The sequence below is a fragment of the Crinia signifera genome, chromosome 8 (assembly GCF_055691185.1).
Source record: "Crinia signifera chromosome 8, ASM5569118v1, whole genome shotgun sequence".
Taxonomy (NCBI): domain Eukaryota; kingdom Metazoa; phylum Chordata; class Amphibia; order Anura; family Myobatrachidae; genus Crinia; species Crinia signifera.
This window is the reverse complement of record NC_139224.1, coordinates 20,688,471-20,709,492: the sequence shown is the minus strand read 5'-3', so window position 1 is coordinate 20,709,492 and position 21,022 is coordinate 20,688,471. Positions and strand designations below refer to the sequence as shown.

The 21,022-nt window shown below is 49.3% G+C and overlaps 1 protein-coding gene across 4 annotated transcripts in view; it reads left to right on the top strand.

Moving 5' to 3' along the window:
• The first annotated feature begins 9,223 nt into the window (after positions 1-9,223).
• The window catches only part of MTMR14 (myotubularin related protein 14), a 55,428-nt gene continuing 43,629 nt past the window's right edge, over positions 9,224-21,022 (top strand). For 2 of the 4 annotated variants that reach the window (XM_083155953.1, XM_083155950.1), the window contains exons 1-5: positions 9,224-9,442; positions 14,091-14,239; positions 18,211-18,319; positions 19,504-19,579; positions 19,685-19,742. In XM_083155953.1, the coding sequence (XP_083012079.1) occupies positions 9,353-9,442; positions 14,091-14,239; positions 18,211-18,319; positions 19,504-19,579; positions 19,685-19,742 (482 nt within the window). In that variant the 5' untranslated portion in view covers positions 9,224-9,352. The remainder of the gene's footprint in view (positions 9,443-14,090; positions 14,240-18,210; positions 18,320-19,503; positions 19,580-19,684; positions 19,743-21,022) is intronic. The other 2 variants (XM_083155954.1, XM_083155951.1) reach the window with 1 other exon arrangement.

Here is a 21,022-nt window from a genome sequence, read left to right as displayed (position 1 = left end):
TGGCCACGCCCCCAAACAAATAGCCAGTCATGCAGCTTCACCCCTGCCCTACCACTTTTCACTCCCCGCAGCCCCGCTAATTTTTTTCTGGCATGCTTGCATTTTCTTAGTACTCCCAGTAAACCACCCCCCCCCCCTATCCCCCCCCCCCCCCCCCCCCCCCCAGACGGCGGCTTCCTGTCAATCACCTGACAAACTGCTAGAAATGGAAAAAAGTAGCAGGATTTTATTGCTAGCATGCATCATGCATACATACTAAGGACCGCAGGCATGCGCAGTGTATCGATAATCGGCCATTGTGTGCGTTCGCAGCAGCGATCACGACTGTAGCAACAAACACTGTACAAAAATAACAGCAGTGCTCAGCACTGGAATTAAAAGGTAACTGACAGTGACTTATGGTTTGGTGTATAAGTAAAGTCGGTACTTGTGTATTTTCACAGCGCCCGATATATCGGATGCAATATTGGCCGATATATCGATGCGATCCGAACCGATTTTTGACCTGTTCGTAACCCCACTATCCACTACGCATGGAGTTGATTTTATATGCGAGCGCAGCGAGCCACCGAGCCCGAAGCGTGGCGAGCGGACGCGGATTACTGCGCTCGCCACACTATATAAAATCATTATACGCCGGCCTGATAGGGTTAAATCATTTATACATAACATTGCTTGGTACTTGTTTCCTAGAACGGCCACAATCGTGAGTGATCGTGGCTCTTAATTAAGGGACACGATCCTCACGATGTGGCCGATTTTTAACAATTTTTTCACTTTGATTGACAGAAATCGGGTCAATCGGTCGGTCGCGACCAATTAAAATCGGCCGCGATGCGACCGACCGATTGACCCGATTTTTCCATAGACTTCAATGTTAAAAAATCTTTTAACATTGAAATCGGTCGGTCTTGTGCCATTATAATGGCACAAGATGAGATGGACTTGATTAAGTCCATCTCACATAGGGAAAAATGATAAAAAAGGTGAAATGGGCCAATATGACCCATTTCACATTTTTTATGTGGCCGCCATGACCCCACGATAGACGTGAACCCGAAGCGTGGCGAGCGCAGCGAGCCCGCGAGGGGCGGCGGTGCGCGTCCTCCGACCTTTTCATTCCCCTACTATCCACTAGGGCGTGGAGTGAGAATATAATAGTGTGGCGAGCGCAGCGAGCCACCGAGCCCGAAGCGTGGCGAGCGCAGCGAGCCCCGCGAGGGGACGCGTATACCTGTGAAGTTAAACGCGTCCCCTCGCGGGGCTCGCTGCGCTCGCCACGCTTCGGGCTCGGTGGCTCGCTGCGCTCGCCACACTATTATATTCTCACTCCACGCCCTAGTGGATAGTAGGGGAATGAAAAGGTCGGAGGACGCGCACCGCCGCCCCTCGCGGGCTCGCTGCGCTCGCCACGCTTCGGGTTCACGTCTATCGTGGGGTCTAGCACACTTATTAACATTTGGGGGGGCAATTTAAAAAAATCTGGTGAAAAAAAAAAAAAATCGGGTGAAAAATCGGCCGATCGGATCGGTCGCATCGTATGCGACCAAATTGCATGCGATGCGATCGATCCGATTTTTTATCTTACGACCACAACGATCTAAATCGTTGTGGCCGTTCTAGGAAACAAGTACCCATTGCTTTATAAAGGTGAACTACAAGTACCAGCAGGCCTCTCCCGCATGCTGGGACTTGGCAAACCACAAGTCCCAGCATGCGGAGCATTAATGGGCCCACTGGGACCTGTAGTCCACCTGTAAAAAGAATGTTAAAATAAAACACACACACAAAAAAGTACAACTTTATTACACACACAAACACACACCTCACTTTTACACCAACATACTTACCTCACCAGGGTCCAGCACTGCCTCCCTCCTCCACAGCCAGCTCACCCTGCACTAACAGCGGGGGGAGCCGGCTTCTTGCAGTGCTGCTAACAGCTTCTATAGCACTGTACAAGTGCTATAGAGGCTGATAGCGTCCTTGGCTCGATGCATCTCCATGGAGACGCTTTCAGCCAATCAGGGCTGAGCTATGCATCCAAAAGAAAAAATCACATCCTATTAAATGTCACCCATCATGTTGAGTTCAGCGTCAGTCTGATCTTTACTGGTCTGCACTGTTGCTATAAAGTCCCTCCCCCAATGGGATGTGGTCATTTGGTCTAAAGCATGATGGTCGACAGTTATTATGTAGACACCATTAGGTCGACATGGGAAAAGGTTGACATGGGTCTAGGTCGACATGGGAAAAGGTCGACATTGTTCTAGGTCGAAAGGTCATTAGTTCGACAGGTCATTAGTTCGACAGTGTCTAGGTTGACAGTCAAAAGGTCGACATGGGGTTTTTCACTGTTTTTTTGAGCCGACATGTGCCGACAGGCGGTATTTCATGCCCTACCATCCACTAGGGTGTGGTGGGAGAAATAGTGTGCCATGCGTAGCGCGGCACCGAGCCCGAAGCATTGCGGGTCAAAAAATGCGCCCGAAGCATTGCGGGTCAAAAAACTGTGAAAAACCCCATGTCGACCTTTTGACTGTCAACCTACACAGTCGAACTAATGACCTGTCGAACTAATAACCTTTCGACCTAGAACCATATTGACCTTTTCCCATGTTGTCCTATTCCCATGTCGACATAATGTTTGACGTCAGAGTTCTGCAGGTCTACAGACTGATAACATTCCCTGCTCTTACAACAGTCGTGTTTTCCTTCCCGGCATTGTCATTAGCAGTTTATCCTAAAAATGCTGCTGTCTGATTGGATTTTATAGCCCCAGGCCAATCTGAGGCTGGAGTGCATACATCAATAGTTCCTTCAGCTGTTTTCCCAGTCTCCTCGCTGGCTGGTTCCGGGCTGCAGCTAATATTTCTGTGTCCATAACTGTGTCAAGAACATGCCAATTTATGTGTCCTGCGTACCCTGAGGGTTTTCATTGCTGTGTTGAATACATAAAGTGGAGTCACTGCTTATCAGTAACAGTAACAGACAGCATCAGTAGGCGCCAATCCTGACTATGCACCGGGAATAAATATACATAAGCTCAAAATGTATTGCGTGTCATCTAATAGAACGGAACCCAGGCAAAATCAGGACAAAGAAGAACTAAGCATTTCACACTCCCTGTTCTTGGCCTGGTGCCATCAGGTAGGGTGTTCCTCCCAGATAGCGCCAGTTAGATAGGCACTACTGTATCTCTGGTGGTCACCGTAGACTTGTCATCACGTAACACCTGGATGCATTGGGGTCGGAGAGGGCTTAACTCGCTCCTTCAAACGGTCACCTGCCCAAGAAGGTCAATAGAGTCAGTGTAAGGTGCACCGTGGCCGTCCTACACAGCGGTCCCGGCTGAGGGCTCTGCTCACCACCACCATATGCATATACCCGCCACGTTACAATCCTCAGCCATAGCACCTTCCTTAGCCAAAGCTCTCATCACCATCCTCAACCACAGCCCCACCATCCTGCATCCCCTTCTTCAGCCACAGCCCCCATCACCATCCTCAGCCATAGCACCTTCCTTTGCCAAAGCCCCATCACCATCCTCAACCACAGCTCCACCATCCTGCATCACCTTCCGCAGCCAAAGCCCCATCACCATCCTCAGCCACAGCCCCCATCCCCATTCATAGCACCTTCCTTAACCATTACCATCCTCAACAACAGTGCCACCACATTCCTCCGCCACAGCCACCAACACCTCCCTCAGCCCTCGTCATCTCAGCATCCCATCACCTTCCTCAGCCCCTCAGCAGTGTCATCAGTCCCTTATCACCTTCCTCAAACACAGCCTCCATCACCATCCTCAATCACAGCCCCACCATCCTGCATCACCTTCCTCAGCCACAGACCCCATCACCATCCTCAGCCACAGCCCCACCATCCTGCATTACCATTCTCAGCCAAAGCCCCCATCACCATCCTCATCCCCCATCACCATCCTCAGCCATAGCACCTTCCTTAACCAAAGCCGCCATCACCATCCTCAACCACAGCTCCACCACATTCCTCCACTACAACCCCCAACATCTTCCTCAGCCACAGCTCCACCATCCTCCATCACCATCCTCAGCCTACAGACCCTCACCTTCTTCAGCCACAGATCCATTACCCTTCTTGTCCCCATCACCTACCTCAGCCCTCAGCCATATCACTTTCCTCAGCCACCAGCCCCATCACTTTCCTTGGCCCCATCACTATCCCCATCACTATCCTCTGCCCCATCACTATCCTCTGCCCCATCACCTTCTATCCCAGCATGCCTCAGCACAGATGGGACGATGACATGACCTGTAGGGTCATTCTGCCACATCACCAATTGTAGGTGCACGATCATCACTGGCCGGTTAAGGCTACAAGGGAGCTGCACCATGGGCAAGGGTCCTGTACGGCGCCCTCTGAAGTCTTTGGCTACTGGAGCTCCAATGTAACCGCCCTCGCTCCACAACTGATAAGATCCTAACACTGTAACTTTCCTTGTTTGACACAGCTGGATATGAATGCATTGTGGGACAGCAGAGAGACTATCTTCCATATAGGGATGGTCCCAGGCTTACGACCACCATGGATGACCGAGTCGGCAAGAGTGGGGTCCGGAGAATCTGTAGCATTCTGGAAAACATGTACAAAAAAAAAAAAGAGCTAATGAAGAAAGATGTTTGAGGGCCAGAAGTAAAATAATTGCTTGATCAATCGTGGTTTATTATTATACGCTCAAAGCTTAATCTTTTTCGAACATCTTCGAGGCGAGTGTCTTTGTCATTGCCGAGTGTCAGAACAGCTCTTTTAAAACACAGAGTCACCGAGGCGTGAACAGAGGCATAATTACTCTCCTGCAGGCGCACGCTGGCAACTCGCGGGCTACTCGGAGCTGGTGTTGTACCTCCGAGACAGGACAGGACTTCACAGGTCAGATAGACAGCAGCTGGGGATCTGCCATAGGCCTCCACATTAATCTGTCGCAATGACTGGGAAGGTGGTAAACATGTTGGCAGAAGATAGCTGGCGGCTGGCACCACCCAGTTACATCAGTCACTCTACACCAACTCATGGTGACAAGAGCATCGAGACATTAACCTGTTCCACCCAGTCACGACATTTTTCTCCGCTAATGGTGGTTGTTCCATGACCGAAGTTATTATTGATAACAGAGGGACCTGCAATAATATGAGAGACATTAATCCAACGACATTATCATCTTCATCTACGTCTACGTGAATGGCAAGATATATATTTAAAATCATTTTATTGGGCTATAGTTGTAAATAAAAAAAATAAAAACCCGGTTCTATGATTACACACTGTAAATAAATATTCATTATGCCCACTGTAACCTACGTATTGCGCCATAGATGGCTGCCTCACATGCTAAGGGCACACTATCTGGACAAATGCAGTTAGCGTCCCAGCGGTATACCAATGCCTGAATCCAGACTGCCGTCAGAAGCCTGGAACCTCGAAAGAATCAGGATGCAGATCCTGGAATTCGGACAGCCGGCATTCCGATGAGTGAGTATGCAGGAGGGTTAGTGTTAACCCTCCCGCAAAACCCCCCGGCTCCCGCCCCCCCCCCCCCTCGCCGGCACCCGCGGGTCAAATGACGCGAAACGCACCGTTTTAGCCCTACTTTAAAATGCCATTGCACGGGGGTGGGCATGGCTAAAACGACACAAACAAGTAGCCACACGTGTGGCTCTGCCCCCGCCCCATCCCTTTTCACTCCCCACAGCCCCGCCCCCCTGTGCTGGCTACCCTCTCCCGGAAAGGGCAGCCAGAAAGTAGGTAAGTATGGTTAGTGTCAGTCTGGGGATAGGGGGGGTTAGGTTTAGGCCAGGCATGGGCAACCTGTGGTTAGGGTCAGGCTGGGGGGGGGGGGAGGGGGGATTAGCGGGGGAAGACTGAGAGTTAAGGCCCCATACATTAGGCCGACTTGTCCTTAGGACAAGTCGGACCCAATTCTCTTGCGAGCCACCCGGCAGCTCCCCGGGAGGCTCACATACAATTTGTCACTTGATGAGCCAAATGGGGAGCTGCAGGGCGGTGAGGAGCAGTGGGGCGGGCAGCGGCAATGCCAATGAGGAGCAAGGCAGCGGCAGTAGTGGGGGCGGGCGGTGGCTCTCAAATGTGTTCCCGGCGGGTGCCGGGTGCGTGCGGCGAGTGCTGCTGACCTGGCCGGGCATGTGATCACAATAGCAGCAGCGGGGACGGGCAGTGCAGTGACGGCTATTAGATTTTCAAAATACCTGTCAAATGACCGGCCGTTCTCTAATTGGCTGAGAGAGCTCTCAGCCAATCAGAGAACGGCCTGTCATTTGACAGGTATTTTAAAAATGTAATGACGCCACAGCCCTGCCGTCCTGCAGCGCTATTTGTAATCACATGCCCGGCCAGGTCAGTGTGCTCAGGGACCCGCTGCCCACCGTGCTGCTCCCAGTCAGTCTGCATGCATGTGCCTGTCAGGTGGGCAGGCATACGCATAGCATACAGGGAGGTCGGACGTGATCGTATGTACTGACCGTCCAACCTCCCTGATCCGGTCCGATGCGCACGGGACCGCGCATCGGATCGGATCAGATGTCACACAACTGCGATTTTGGGCCGATTTCACCCGGTTATCGGCCCAAAGTGCCGAAATCGGATGAAATCGTTCCAAAATCACATAGTGTATGGGGGCCTTTACTTTACTTAAAATACCTCAATGTGGTGCCACACCTCTGTGTTGATATGTTCTGTGAAGCACCTTGAGACTTAGTGGAGAAAAGTGCTATATAAATAAAATGATTACTATTATTATTACTATTATTATTAATATAGGATATAGCTAAAATACAACAAGATTTAAATGAACCATACAGCAAGGCCCTTATTCTGGTTCACTCGCAAAGCCAAAATCCTTCTCAGATGGACAAATCCATGTGCACTGCAGGTGGGGCAGATGTAACTTGTGCAGAGAGAATTAGATTTGGGTGGGGTTTTACTTCAGACTCAGAACTATATTGCAGTGTAAAAATAAAGCAGTCAGTATTTTCCCTGCACAGAAACAAAATAACTCACCCAAATCTAAATCTTCAGTGCACCCGGTTTTGCCCATTTAAGAAGGAATTTGCCTTTGCGAGTGAACCAGTATAACCCCCCAAGTGCAGGTGACATACTAATGTAGGGTACACACCAGGACGACCCGCTCACGATGCATATCGTGAGCGGGTCGTCAGTGTCTCGTCCGACCCGCTCACGGTGACGCGGGGGGGCACGACCCGCTCACGATGTGCACCGTGAGCGGGTCCGATCCGATGGCGACCCGCACCCGGCTGTATGGTCGTCATTGAGATCCTACCTGCAGCAGGTAGGATCTCAATAACGACCGACCGACCCGCGGGACCGCGCATCGGATCGGTATCGGTCCACACCAGGTCAGAAAAGGGCCCAATCAGCACACAATCTACATCCAATTGATCGGAATTGGATCTAGATTGTGGGGATCGGGCCCTAGTCGTCCTGGTGTGTACCCAGCAGTGGCGTAACTAAGCCTCCGCAGCCCCCGTGGCGGGGAGGCGCAGAGTAACTATGGGCGCCGGGGGGGCTGCGGTGCTATAGTTACCCGCTGCGCTGCTGCCCGGCCGCATTTGCGGTCACTGTCCCGTCACTCGTTCCCGGCGCCGGCTCCTGCTGATAATGAAAAGTGACACTTAGAAAATGGCTGCCCCCGTATTGCAGACAGTTTTGGCAGCCATTTTCTAAGAGTCACTTTTCATTATCAGCAGGAGCCGGCGCCGGGAGCGAGTGACGGGACAGTGACCACAGATGCGGCCGGGCAGCAGCACAGCGGAGACTGGAGCAGCGCAGCGAAGCTGAGGGAGACTAGACGGGACAGTGACCGCAGACAGCGGCTCTGTCAGGTATGGGTATGGGGGGGGGGGCGCCGAAAAAGTTTGGCTTGGGGGCGCAAATTATATAGTTACGCCACTGGTACCCAGCATTACATTATAGAACTCATAATGTACTTGTCAGTATTGTAAGTTGCCTCTCTATGGGGGTTATTCTAGTCCATTCTTTCTGACAAAATCCTTCTTAGATGGACAAAACCATGTGCACTGCAGGTGGGGCAGATGTAACTTGTGCAGGGAGAATTAGATTTGGGTGGGTTTTTCTTCAAAGTGAGATCTATATTGAAGTGTAAAATCATGCAGTCAGTATTTTCCCTGCACAGAAACAAAATAACTCACCCAAATCTAATTCTCTCTGCACATGTTACATCTGCCCCCCCTGCAGTGCACATGGTTTTGTCCATCTAAGAAGGATTTTGTCAGAAAGAATGAACTAGAATAAACCCCTATAAGAGGCCTGGAGTGTAACAGCAGGAAGGCAGGTGGTGATGGGCTTGGCAGTTTAATCGTTAGGTCCAACCCCCCCCCCCCCCCCCCCTAAAATTCCATGATTTGAGCCTAGTTGAGTAGGGAGTAGGGAGCAGGGCTGCTAAAAATTATGCAGGAAATCATCTTCAGAAAACCACAGTGCCGTTATCTGTGCGCAGTCTTCCCGGAATTTCCGGGAGTCTCCCGAAAATCGGGTCCCCCTCCCAGCCCCCCGGAAGGGTGGGCCACCCCTCCTGGATTCAGGGGGGACCCCCGCTGTCCCCCGGATCGCGGCAATAAAATGCCGCAATCCTCGGGTCCCAGAGGAGGGGGCGGAGCTAAAACGGCACAATCGTGTCATTTTAGCCCCGCCCCCTCCACGGGCTTCTCCCGGAGAGGAGAATAATAAAGTCGGCAACCCTGGTTTTGCCTATGACATGACATAATTTGAAATGTTCCTGAACCACCAACTCAGGGCACCCCTGCAAGTGCTTCATGGCACCCCAGGGTGTAACAGCGCACAGTTTGGGAACCACTGCTGTTCATAATTTGATTCTACAATATTCATGGACCGGATGCTGAAACTTGCACAAGACACTAGGAAGTAGTAGGAAAAGCAGAGTCACTACAAGGTTGTAAATAAGAACTGAGCTCCACACTGCCATCTGCTGGCCTAAGAGCGGTATTACAGTCTATTCCAGAAGAGTTGTTTTTAGCTTATTGGCTTCCCAGACAGCTACAGTCCCCTACACCCAGCCACGCCCACCCCTCCCAGAACTTTTCTGTGCTAAGTTCGCTGCCACTCGCGCATCTCTTCCCCAACCAACATGGCGGACGGGCCTGACCGCGACGTCATCAGCAGCCTCTGCGGCGCTGACAGGTGTCACAGACGTCAGAGAGAAGCGCCGGTCGTGGCGCTGCGGATGTCCTGGCTGGCGGCTCCCGGGGCTCCGGTGCACGGGATGGGGCGCAGTGTCTGAGCCGGGGTCGGGGCGGCGATGGACGAGCCCGGCCGCCTGAGCGGGCTGGTGGAGCTGCTGGAGGAGTTCTCGCGGGCTCAGTTTCGGGCCAGGGACGCGAGCGCTAAGGTGAGACACCCGGTGGTCCCCGGGGTGGCCGGGTGTGCAACAGCGCCCCCACTGGCCGCGCTCACGCGTGGCACCTGTCACTCTGCTGCACTGCCAGGGGTGATGTGGGGTCAGCTTGCAGTGGGCTGGGTATGCTGGGTGCTGTAGTGCTCCAGCCTGTCCCAGGAGTCTGGGCTTATTATCACATATTATAAATGTACTATATACAGAGATATTCCCAGTGTCAGTGACTTGGCGGCTCTACCCCTTAAATTCCCTGGGGTGTGAAAGTCCCCTGCTAGGTGCCCCGCAAGGGAGGAGAACTGCTGGAGCACCAGGGCCGTATCCTGATTTGCCCACATGGTCTCATTTATACAGTATTAGGATATTGGGCATGCGCCGTAGCCACTTTTGCATTTACATGTACCGCTGGGCAATTCTGTGGGTAGATACCGCATGTTTGTCTCTACCTGAGAAGTAGGTGTTGCTGGGCGTCAGCTTTGCATATGCGATGCAGAGAAGCGCTTTGTGTGTAAGTAGCCAGAATTGCGTCCTTTATGTGGAGCGCCTGGGATGATGGGGTGCAGATTTCTTGCACCCAGAATGGAGTAGGTGTTAGGGCTGTGCTAGCCTGTGGCAGTACAATCGCAGAGATCCATATCAGAATACGGACACATACTCCCATTTGCACACCGATGGTAACTCCGCTACGTTCCTTTGTGGCTAGATAAAGAGCCGCTTGCGACTTGGAGTCAGGCCTCCAATGTCTTTGGGAAGCGCTGTAGGTCCAGTAGCATATAAGGAATGCATTGGTGTATAAACCAAGCTCTGAAATAGTGTCCCTGTGTGTCTGTAGATCTGAGTTTGCGCTGTCTTATTCCATAAAACATTGCCCATCAGGCCGATAAATCCTGTGAAAAGTGCTATATGTTATGTGTATTTATGTGGTGTCCCGGGCACAGAGGATCAGATCCACAGATCACTATAGCTGCCACAAGGGTTTGTCGGATCCCGTGGCAGTCAATAGCATTGCATATTTTGATATATCATATGCAAAAGTAGGGCATACAATGTATAGTATGTGATCCTGGCAGGTACGCAGTGAGGTTTGAATGCAATACGGCGCAGCAGTGTATGGGGCCTTTATGCAAATATTCTGTACACTTTGACTTTTGAACAATATTGTGTCAAATTCAACATTACCTGCTGCATCACAGTAGTACACATTTGGTAAAATATAGCTGCACTCCATGGGCATCAATCTGTATCATTAATCGTTATGATACAGCATCGATCTAGTACAGATGTGTTAACAAATTTCTCAAATCTTTCCTGCAGCGAGAGCAAATCTTCTTTAGTAGTCCCCAGCTAGAGCTGACACCTCCTATATATGTGTGTGTGTGTGTGTGTGTGTGTATCTGAGATATGAATGGTGCCTTCTGATCCTCCCCTTGGGACGCTCCTTGGCGTGGCTCAGCTGGGGAGTTTAGGATGTAGTTATCCTTTTACGCCCTCTTTCACATCCATAAATCATTGCTACATACTTTTCTTTCTTTGATTTATGGACACATTTAAAGCAAACCCAGCATCAGTTGGATTTGTTGTGATTCCTTGTCTGTATTCCTGTATTGTCTGTATTCCTGTCTCCTGATACTCCCAGTTGCCATAGAGCTGAGGGTCAGTCAGGTACTTGCGAGATCCCGAAATTGGTCAAACTCTGTCTTGATAGAGAAGTGAAAATAAGACTTCATTGCATCCTTCCTTTTTTTTTTTTGCTGTATTTTTTTTCCTAACGTTGCATGATAAGCATTGGCCGTTTTTCAAGTAATTATTGTGCTGACTAGTATGTTAGTATAACTTGGCAGTCATGTGTTCGCTTCTATATAGTTGTTTTTAAGCTGCCTCCCAAGTCCCATAGAGGAAATGAAAGTTTTTACTGTTCTGTAGATACACACACACAGTGGAGGCTAGTACTGTGATGGACAGAAAAGGATTGGGGGACATTCTGCTGGGCAGGCACACACAGTGGAGGCTAGTACTGTGATGGACAGGAAAGGATTGGGGGACCTTCTGCTGGGCAGGCACACACAGTGGAGGCTAGTACTGTGATGGTCAGGAAAGAATTGGGGGACCTTCTGCTGGGCAGGCACACACAGTGGAGGCTAGTACTGTGATGGTCAGGAAAGGATTGGGGGTCCTTCTGCTGGGCAGACACACACAGTGGAGGCTAGTACTGTGATGGACAGGGAAGGATTGGGGGACCTTCTGCTGGGCAGACACACACAGTGGAGGCTAGTACTGTGATGGGCAGGAAAGGATTGGGGGTCCTTCTGCTGGGCAGACACACACAGTGGAGGCTAGTACTGTGATGGACAGGGAAGGATTGGGGGACCTTCTGCTGGGCAGACACACACAGTGGAGGCTAGTACTGTGATGGACAGGAAAGAATTGGGGGACCTTCTGCTGGGCAGGCACACACAGTGGAGGCTAGTACTGTGATGGACAGGGAAGGATTGGGGGACCTTCTGCTGGGCAGGCACACACAGTGGAGGCTAGTACTGTGATGGACAGGAAAGGATTGGGGGACCTTCTGCTGGGCAGACCCACACAGTGGAGGCTAGTACTGCGATGGACAGGAAAGGATTGGGGGACCTTCTGCTGGGCAGTCATACACAGTGGAGGCTAGTACTGCGATGGACCGGAAAGGATTGGGGGACCTTCTGCTGGGCAGGCACACACAGTGGAGGCTAGTACTGTGATGGACAGGAAAGGATTGGGGGACCTTCTGCTGGGCAGGCACACACAGTGGAGGATAGTACTGTGATGGACAGGGAAGGATTGGGGGACCTTCTGCTGGGCAGGCACACACAGTGGAGGCTAGTACTGTGATGGACAGGGAAGGATTGGGGGACCTTCTGCTGGGCAGGCACACACAGTGGAGGCTAGTACTGTGATGGACAGGAAAGGATTGGGGGACCTTCTGCTGGGCAGACCCACACAGTGGAGGCTAGTTCTGTGATGGAAAGGAAAGGATTGTGGGTCCCTCTGCTGGGGTTTCGGCAGACTCTGCTCAGAATCCTCTTGTATAGTTCTCTCTATCCTCTGACACAGACTGAGCAGTGTTTGGTGTAGGTGCTGATGCTTATAAGCATACGACTTTGTATCCTCATCAGTGATCAAAGCAGTTTTGAAAGCTTGGGATATAAACCGTCCCCCTGAGCCAATGCACAGAATAATATCACCCATGGATATAGCGGGGGACCTTCTGCCTTTTGGAACCTGATGTTGCATTCTTGTGTAGGCACTAATAATTGCTATTCAGGACAAAGGGCCTAATTCAGACCTGATGGCACGACTGCGAATCCACAGGCCGACTCCATTATTTAAAGACCATTCGTATGGGTTGTAGTACGCAAGCCCGAGGCTGTCCTGCAATAAAAGCCTGCTACTTCTTTTAATCGCTGGCTATTCCCATGGTGATTGACAGGAAGCCTGTGTTTGTTGGTAACTGGCGGTTTTCTGGCAGCGTCAGGGAATACGCAGGCGTGCCCAGGTGTATTACGGTAATGGTGTGTGATGTCAGCTCTGTCCCCGAACAGACTATTCCTATCGCAGCCGCTGAATAAATCCTGGGTTACGGACAGACTGCACACACTAGGTAAAACGATTGCTGTTGAGCGGCTTGTGACTGGATTTGCAGCTATTTGCGGGACTGTGATAGCAACAGTCTGTGCTAAGCAATTTGCAGGGACACGATTGCACTCAGGCAGGGCGGCGTATAACTGATTGCTTGGCTACGAAAATTAGCAGATGCGTGATCGGGCCCAAAGCTATTGCATCCATTGTATATAATATAATATCTTATAAATGAAAGACTGTCTATTTGTTGGTTTATCTGATGGAGATAAACAGCGCAACTGCTGAACCAATTGATGCGTTTTTCACCATGTGTAAGTCGTTTTACCAGGCAGATTTCTACATATCATCCCACTCCGCTGTCAGGCTCTGAGGGCAGGGACTATATATAAAGGTATGTTATGACAGATGTCCCACTAACCTGATTGGACACATCAGATCACATGACCCTGCATTTTTTCCCCCCAACGATCGCACACCTGAACGGTCACCAAACCTTCATCACAGAGCTACAGCTGTACCAGTCCAGCTCCCTCCTGCCTCGCTGGCAGCAGTACCCCCCCCCCCCTGCCTCGCTGGCAGCAGTACACCCCTGTATTGGATGATATTGGGGAGCAGGCTACATATTATTGTCCTATCTCTCCCATCTTTATCCAAAGCAAGGTTTGAGATATGGATGAGAGGCAGCCAACCGTGGTCATACAGGGAGTTACTCCAAGCACTGAGCGTCGGGGATCTCATCCTGTATGTATACAAGTGTGGGATACCCAGGGTCCAGGCGCTCCCGCTCTCCGGGATCTTAACGGTAAACTGTACTCCCATTGCTGTCATCGTAATCGAGGGGGGGGGGGGGGGGGACGGGACGGTATAACTCAGAAATACCTATGAGGGCATCTAGAACGGCGCCACACGTTGGCAACGTTTTCATGAAAAATGTGATTTCCTTTTGGCACGATAAAGTGGTTCCCATCGCACTGTTGTATCTATGTGAACATTGGTGACCTAACCAAAACGTGTTCCCCCTATGTCTCAGGTGGAGAGGATAGAAAGACGTTGTCTGGAACTCTTCGGCAAAGACTATTGCTACAGTATAATCCAGAATCCGAACGGCGAGCTGTGCAGTCACTACCCCCGGCAGATCGTCTTCCTGGAATACGAGAGCACAGAGGATGACAAGAACACGTACGTACAAACCGTCTCCTGCGCTATAAAAGTAGTAACTCGCTGCGTTATGTCCCGTCTCTGCAAACGCTGCCACCCTCTTGTGGAAACGTATAGGTAGATTATGCTACAGGAAGGACGCTCTCTCTGTTCACCTTGGTTCTCTTACGTTTCAGTACAACACATGCAAAGAAAAAAATGTAACGTTGTGCAAGTAGGGGGCAGCACCTTCCTATGAAGTAGATGCAGTAAAATGCTCACATCACAGTGCAGATAAAGTATCACCTCTGAGTTCTCCCGGCTGGTGCAGACAGGTTATCGGCTGTCTACGTAGATAGACTTTGGTGTATACTATATCTTTCTACATCTGTAATCTGGCCAGCCTGGTATGCGGGAGGAATGTGCTGCTACGCGTTAGTTCATTTACGATGTCAGCATCCAGCCCGTTTTGGCACGGCGGCTGTTGAAGAGTTGATGGATCAAAGTACAGAACGTTACAACACTTTTATCTGCACATTGTTCAATTTAGATGCAATTTTTACAGGATTCAATAACGGGATGTGGTCGTTTGGTCGAATTCGGTCAACACCACTATTTTGACATCGCTATTCCGAGCTTGAATTTATAGCGAGTGAGGGGACGCAGTGCACTTTATTCTGTGTCTATGTCGACATTCGGGTTAAAAAAAACCATGTCGACCTTTTGACTGTCGACAGCCCATGTCAACCTAATACTTGTGTCGACCTAATGACCTGTCGACCTAGTGATGACTGTTGACCTACTAGCTGTAAATGATTGATACCTTCAATTATTATTGAACTAACTTACTGTAATTTCTGTGCTGGGTGGTTTTAAACAGTCCCCAATCATCAAGTCTTCCCCCCCCCCCCCCCCCCCCACACACACACACACGTCATGTTTTGAGGTTTTCTGTCTGTGGAAGCAATTAGGGTAATTACTAGAGACAGGATTATATGCAACAAAAAAAGCTTGAAATATGCATGCAAATATGCATGAAAAATACTTAAAATATGCATAAAAAGTGTTAAAATATGCTACATTAAATAATAAAACAAAGTAAATTTTAACTTATTTATTTAAAAATCAGCATACAATTAGTTGCAAATAATCCTCAAAAATAGGCCCACGGCATCTGCAGATGTCAGTATGCTGGCTGCTACAGCATACTGCAGCGTCCACAGCTCTTCTTGCATCAACTACATGGACCCTCATCTCCAGCGCAGATGGATCAAATGTCAGCATAGCGTGTGAGGGCGGCGCAGTAGAAGGCTTCCTCCCTGCGCCGCATACTTACTGTGACACAGCATTTTCTCCGCGCCTCGTGATGTCACAACCCTTCTGCCCGCCTCCTCTGCTGCAGAAGTCTGTCTCTTAGTGTAAAGTCCCAGGCCAGGGGCAGGCAAAGTTTCAGGAGCTTCGTAATAGCATCTGCCCCGACTGCATTTTATCAACATGAATTGGCAGCATACATGGATCAGACATAGCGTACATCCAAGGTTCCCTACTCTGCGCACATATTGCCCCAGGCTGCACACTCTACCACTACCTGGCCAGCAGCAAAAGGGCAAAGCAGTGCTGTGACTGGCGGGTGGGAAGAGGGCGGGGCCTAAAATATGCACCATCACTAGATTTTAGGTAAAATATGCAATAACCAGTGAGAATGGGCAAAATATGCAAATGCATATGCAAATATGCAAATGCATATAATCCTGTCTCTAGTAATTACTGACCCAGCAAAATACATTAACGCACCTGTGCATGATTAAAGAAATCCAGAAAACATGACCTGTTGGGTACTTGGGGTCTGAAATTGACCACTCCAGGTGTAAAAGGCTGTTTAATCGTGGCTGCGTTGTAGACTTTGGCTATCAATGCTATTCCCAAATCTCTTGAATTGCCCAAAACCTCCAGATCCTGTTATTACTGACCATACATTGTGTAGGGTTTCCCAGTTAAATGTCTTCTTGAAATCCAAGTGGATCTAATTGTTTAATATGGCAGAACAGGTTTCCCCATCTGGTAACCCTAATGTACAGCGGGGGGGGCGATTCAGTAGTGGTTGTTGGATAGAAAAATTTGGATATTTTCGCCATTCAGCGCATGTATGTAAGAGGGATTTCACTATGGTTATATTATAGAAAAAGCAACCGCTGTCTAAATGACAGCGAGGGGGGTGGCGGTGACGTGGCATTGGGTGGGAGTGTTTGGTACGTTATTGTGGCAGCTGTGTGATGTCAGGCAGCCGCTGTGAGACAGAAGATGGTCAAGGTACTACCCTAGTTAAGCTAGCGCTTTGCAGTTTCTGCAAAGATTTGCAAAGGAGTGTGCATGCTTGGCGGCCTTGCTCTTGCTTGGCGGCCTTAGCAAAACTAAAGCTGAATCGGGCCCAGTATGTGTATAGCTGACACAGTGAAGGAATGTGAAGTAAGTATATACAGGTTGAGTTGGTTCTACAGTAACCTTTATACTTTTACTAGATAAAAGCCTGTCAAAATGGCGGCATACTCCCTATCTGCTTCTACCGCCAATCTGTTTCACAGCGCCCTCTGTCCATAGCCAGGAAGTTTGAAACATAACTTATCATTTTTGTTTCACTTTCTGTTAGAGTAATTTGATCCGTTGAGTGACCTCTAGTGGTCACTGGTGGTACTGAACCTCAGAAGGTGTAGAGGATTTTGCCTTTTATGCTGTATATAGTGATTATCTGAATTTTTGGTACTTGTTTCCTAGCACGGTGCCACCGATTTACATTGTATGGCATCGGGTGTGTGAAATCGGTCGCATCGCATGCGATGCGACGCGATTATACCTGATTTTTGATTGTACAGCCACCCTGATGGCTGATTACAATGTTAAATGCCCCCCCAGACCTGATTTTTCATTGTATACCCACCATGATGGTTAATTAGTATGTCAAATGCCCCCCCCATTGTTAATGCCACGCCTCGATCAACGCCAACCTGAAGCGTGGCGAGCGCAGCGGTACGCGTCCTCCGACCTTTTCATGCCCCCACTATCCACGTCGGCGTGGAGTTGAACAGTCAGAAGCTGATTGGATGGTGATAAAGTACAGATGGGGCACTTCCCATCCTGGCTGGTGGATCGCCAGAACGTCCCCGCTGGCGTTCCGCCAGCAGCCTCGCCATCCAGTATACTGAGATGCGCGTGCGTCTCACGCGCGTCTCAGTCTCCGTGGCGACGGAAACCCTGTCCGTCTCCGCCTCAGGGAGACGGACAGGGTTAGGGGAGGGTGCGGGCAGGCGGCAGGGACCCTGGGTTACCGCCGACAAGCCGGCGGGGACCCGGGGAAGCGGATGGAAGCGCCGTCGGAAGGGGACGCGCGCGCCTCTCGTGCTGGTGTGTTCCCTTCTCGCCATTGATATGGCTCTGGCGGGGGATGGCGGCTGGCGTCGCCAGCGCCGTCCCCTGCCAGGATGGGTCCTGCTCCATCTGTACCAGGCGAGCGAGCCACCGAGCCCGAAGCTTGGCGAGCGCAGCGCATTACTTCACATGTATTCCTGCGTCCCCTCACGGGGCTCGCTGCGCTCGCCACACTACATAAAAACAACTCCACGCCGACATGGATAGTGGGGGTATGAAAAGGTCGGAGGACGTGTACCGCAGCCCCTCATGGTTCGGGTTGGCGTTGATCTTGGCGGGGCATTTGACATACTAATTAACCATCATGGTGGGTGTACAATTAAAAATCGGGTCTGGGGGGGCATTTAACATTGTAATCAGCCATCAGGGTGGCTGTACAATGTAAAGTCGCATTGCATGCCATTGTAATGGCATGCGATTTTAAAATTGTATGGGAACGTCTTTAAAAGCCTAAAATTGGATCGATCGGGTCTCATCGCATACCTTAAGTTATGGTATATGATGGGACCCAACGGGCGCCGTGCTAGAAAACAAGTACCGAATTTTTTTTATATATATATATTTTTTTTTTTACTTGGGATTTGCTACAGGTTTGAAAGCACGGTGCAGGTCAGCAAGCTGCAAGACCTTGTCAACCGCAGCAAGATGGCGCGATGCAGAGGTCGTTTTGTCTGCCCAGTCATCCTGTACAAGGGAAAGGTAAGTGTTTCCTTAAATTGACTTGTCTCCCTACATCAGCCGTCCCATGGTCTCACAGAAGTTCCTCTGGAGTGATCTTCTTTCTTGGAGAGTAACTTATTGCCCACCCCTGCTGTAGATCAATAGGGTGCCGATGACATCAGCTAGCTAGTTCTGTTACACCGTGCACCCCTTATTACAAAATCATTATTCTTTCATCCACAACTTTTTGGATCCAGCTTCATCGATAGATTTTTTTTTTTTTTTTCCAGAGACACAGACTATCGGCTATGAATGTTTTTGTGTTTCTACATTACTGTTAAAAATTCTTTGTGTATACGCAACCTGTACTATTCACATATATCCCAGTGCACAACACCCATAAATACTACTATGTGTTACTATGTATAATGACCTGTGTTGCTCCTTTTATAAATAATGTTGTTATTAATGCAGCTGAAATGCACATAAGTTACTTCTGGCATCATAATCAAATATAGTTCCTATTTAAATTATTTATAAAAATAAGGACATATTTTTCATTTCCCGAATTCTGGGGTAGATGTCTGAAGCCGTGATAAGGGAGGAGAAGCGATGAAGTGCCTGGTATCACCAACCAATCATCGCTTAACTATCCCTTTTTAAACCCATCCTGGAACCGAACAGTCAGAAGCTGATTGGACGGTGATAAAGTACCAGGCACTTTATCACCTCTCCTCCCTTATCACTGCTTCATACATCTACCTTGTCCTCAATGTTCCCTAACATCCCAGGCTTTAAGAATATCCATGGCACAGGTAACTTTGATTATATCAAGGGTTCTCAAACTCGGTCCTCAGGACCCCACACAGTTCACGTTTTCCAGGTCACCCTACAGGTGCATTCATTACTCATTAACACATTTTAAAATAACCACAGGTGGAGCTAATTACTTCACTTGTGATTCTGTGAGGAGATCTGCAAAACATGCACTGTGAGGGGTCCTGAGGACCGAGTTTGGGAACCTGTGCATTATATCATCTGTGCACTTGCAGGGGGATAGCCTTAAAATCTGGACTTTTAAGGCGCCTCGAGGAACAAGTTTGGAAAACCCTGCATTAGACATTTTGAGTCTTGGGTTCTAGAACCTGATTTCCAAACTGGTTCTTTAATATGTCCTTAACATTGCATTGGATTATGGGATCTGTCCTTCCTTCTCGTTACAGCACATCTGCAGGTCGGCAACGCTGGCAGGATGGGGCGAGCTATACGGTCGCACCGGGTATAATTATATATTCTCAGGTTGGTTCCCTGTGTTTGTAGTATAAGGAGAACGGCTGCTGGTTGTGCCCATCTTCTGTTACATGCCGCACAGTGACATTGATGTAATTCCCTTCTTGCCCGCAGGGGGCTCTGATGATGCCTGGGCGGATACAGAAGTGGTGGAGGAGGAAGCCGCGGCCAGGTACGTGTGACATGTGCGGGTTTTATATAAATTACATGTAGTAAGAGCATGCGTAGGTGTGGTACAGCGCAGATCATTGGCTTGCCCCATAATGGTTTTCATTGTGCCACAGTGGCTGGTTACATCTCAGATGCACAGACAAATTTGGCGTCGGGCGGAGGAATCCGTTGGAGCTCACCTGTCAATCTCTGTTGCTCAGTGTCAGTGTGTGACACGTCAGACAGGAACATTGAGATACGGCAAATTCAGCAAGTATTGTCCAGGCACAGATGTGAGGCCTTTTGCTGGATGTGCCCCTAGATCTAAAGTCCATATACAAAAATAATGTACAAAAGTTGCCCCTGATGGTGGGTATGGTGCTTTGTGATGTCATGCGCCTATTGTGATGACAAATGCAATAATATAAGGAACCTTTCTGAGTTACGATATCGCCAACATCAGCCGTCTGAGTAAGGCCGAGATTCCTCAGGATAAATGACTGCCGAAGAACAGGTCCTACACATTAACAGTCCTCCTACCATCGGGATGTACCGAAGCCATCCGAGTTGCATACATGTGTGAATTGGGCCCAAATGTAATTGGTGTAATTCATTCCCATAGTGTCCGGCATTGCAGCTTCTCCGTATTGTCTACCAGTGCTGAGGAGTCTTGTGGGGAACGTGGAGACGTTCTGCAGCCTCGCACCTCATACATTGTAATTGTAGAGACTGGGGGGCCCCCACTATCCGATGGGTCATCCGATAATCACTTGTTCTAGAACGGTGTCTGATTGCTGGCGTCCGTAAACTTCATGTGAACACAGATAATGATGATAGACACCTTTTAAGTTTCCCGTACGGTTGCGAGATAACAATAATATAATCATTGACGACCACACGAGACCCGGTATATTCGCTCTTGAAACCAATGAAACGGATAATTATCCCATCTTTGCAATTTAAACCGCCAGAAAAATGACATTCATCTAATATGGAAATACTTCTCTGTAACTTTCTTCGCTATAGAAATAAGTTTCCAGGCGGTGAGTCATACAGATGGAAACTGGATCATTCACTTGACAGAATGAATTCCTTATCTTCCCTATTTATATTTAAATGACTGCTAAACTTTAAGATGCAAGTTGGCGGAAATGAGAGCTATTCATAGCGCTTATATATAGATGTCAAAGTTTCAGACATTCAGTTCTGTTCCTGGTGGGAAGTTTTTTATCCCTCGCACAGCAGACTTCCTGTTGGCAGGGGTACAGAGGTCAGCGTCTCTGAACATTGGCCTTTTCTCAA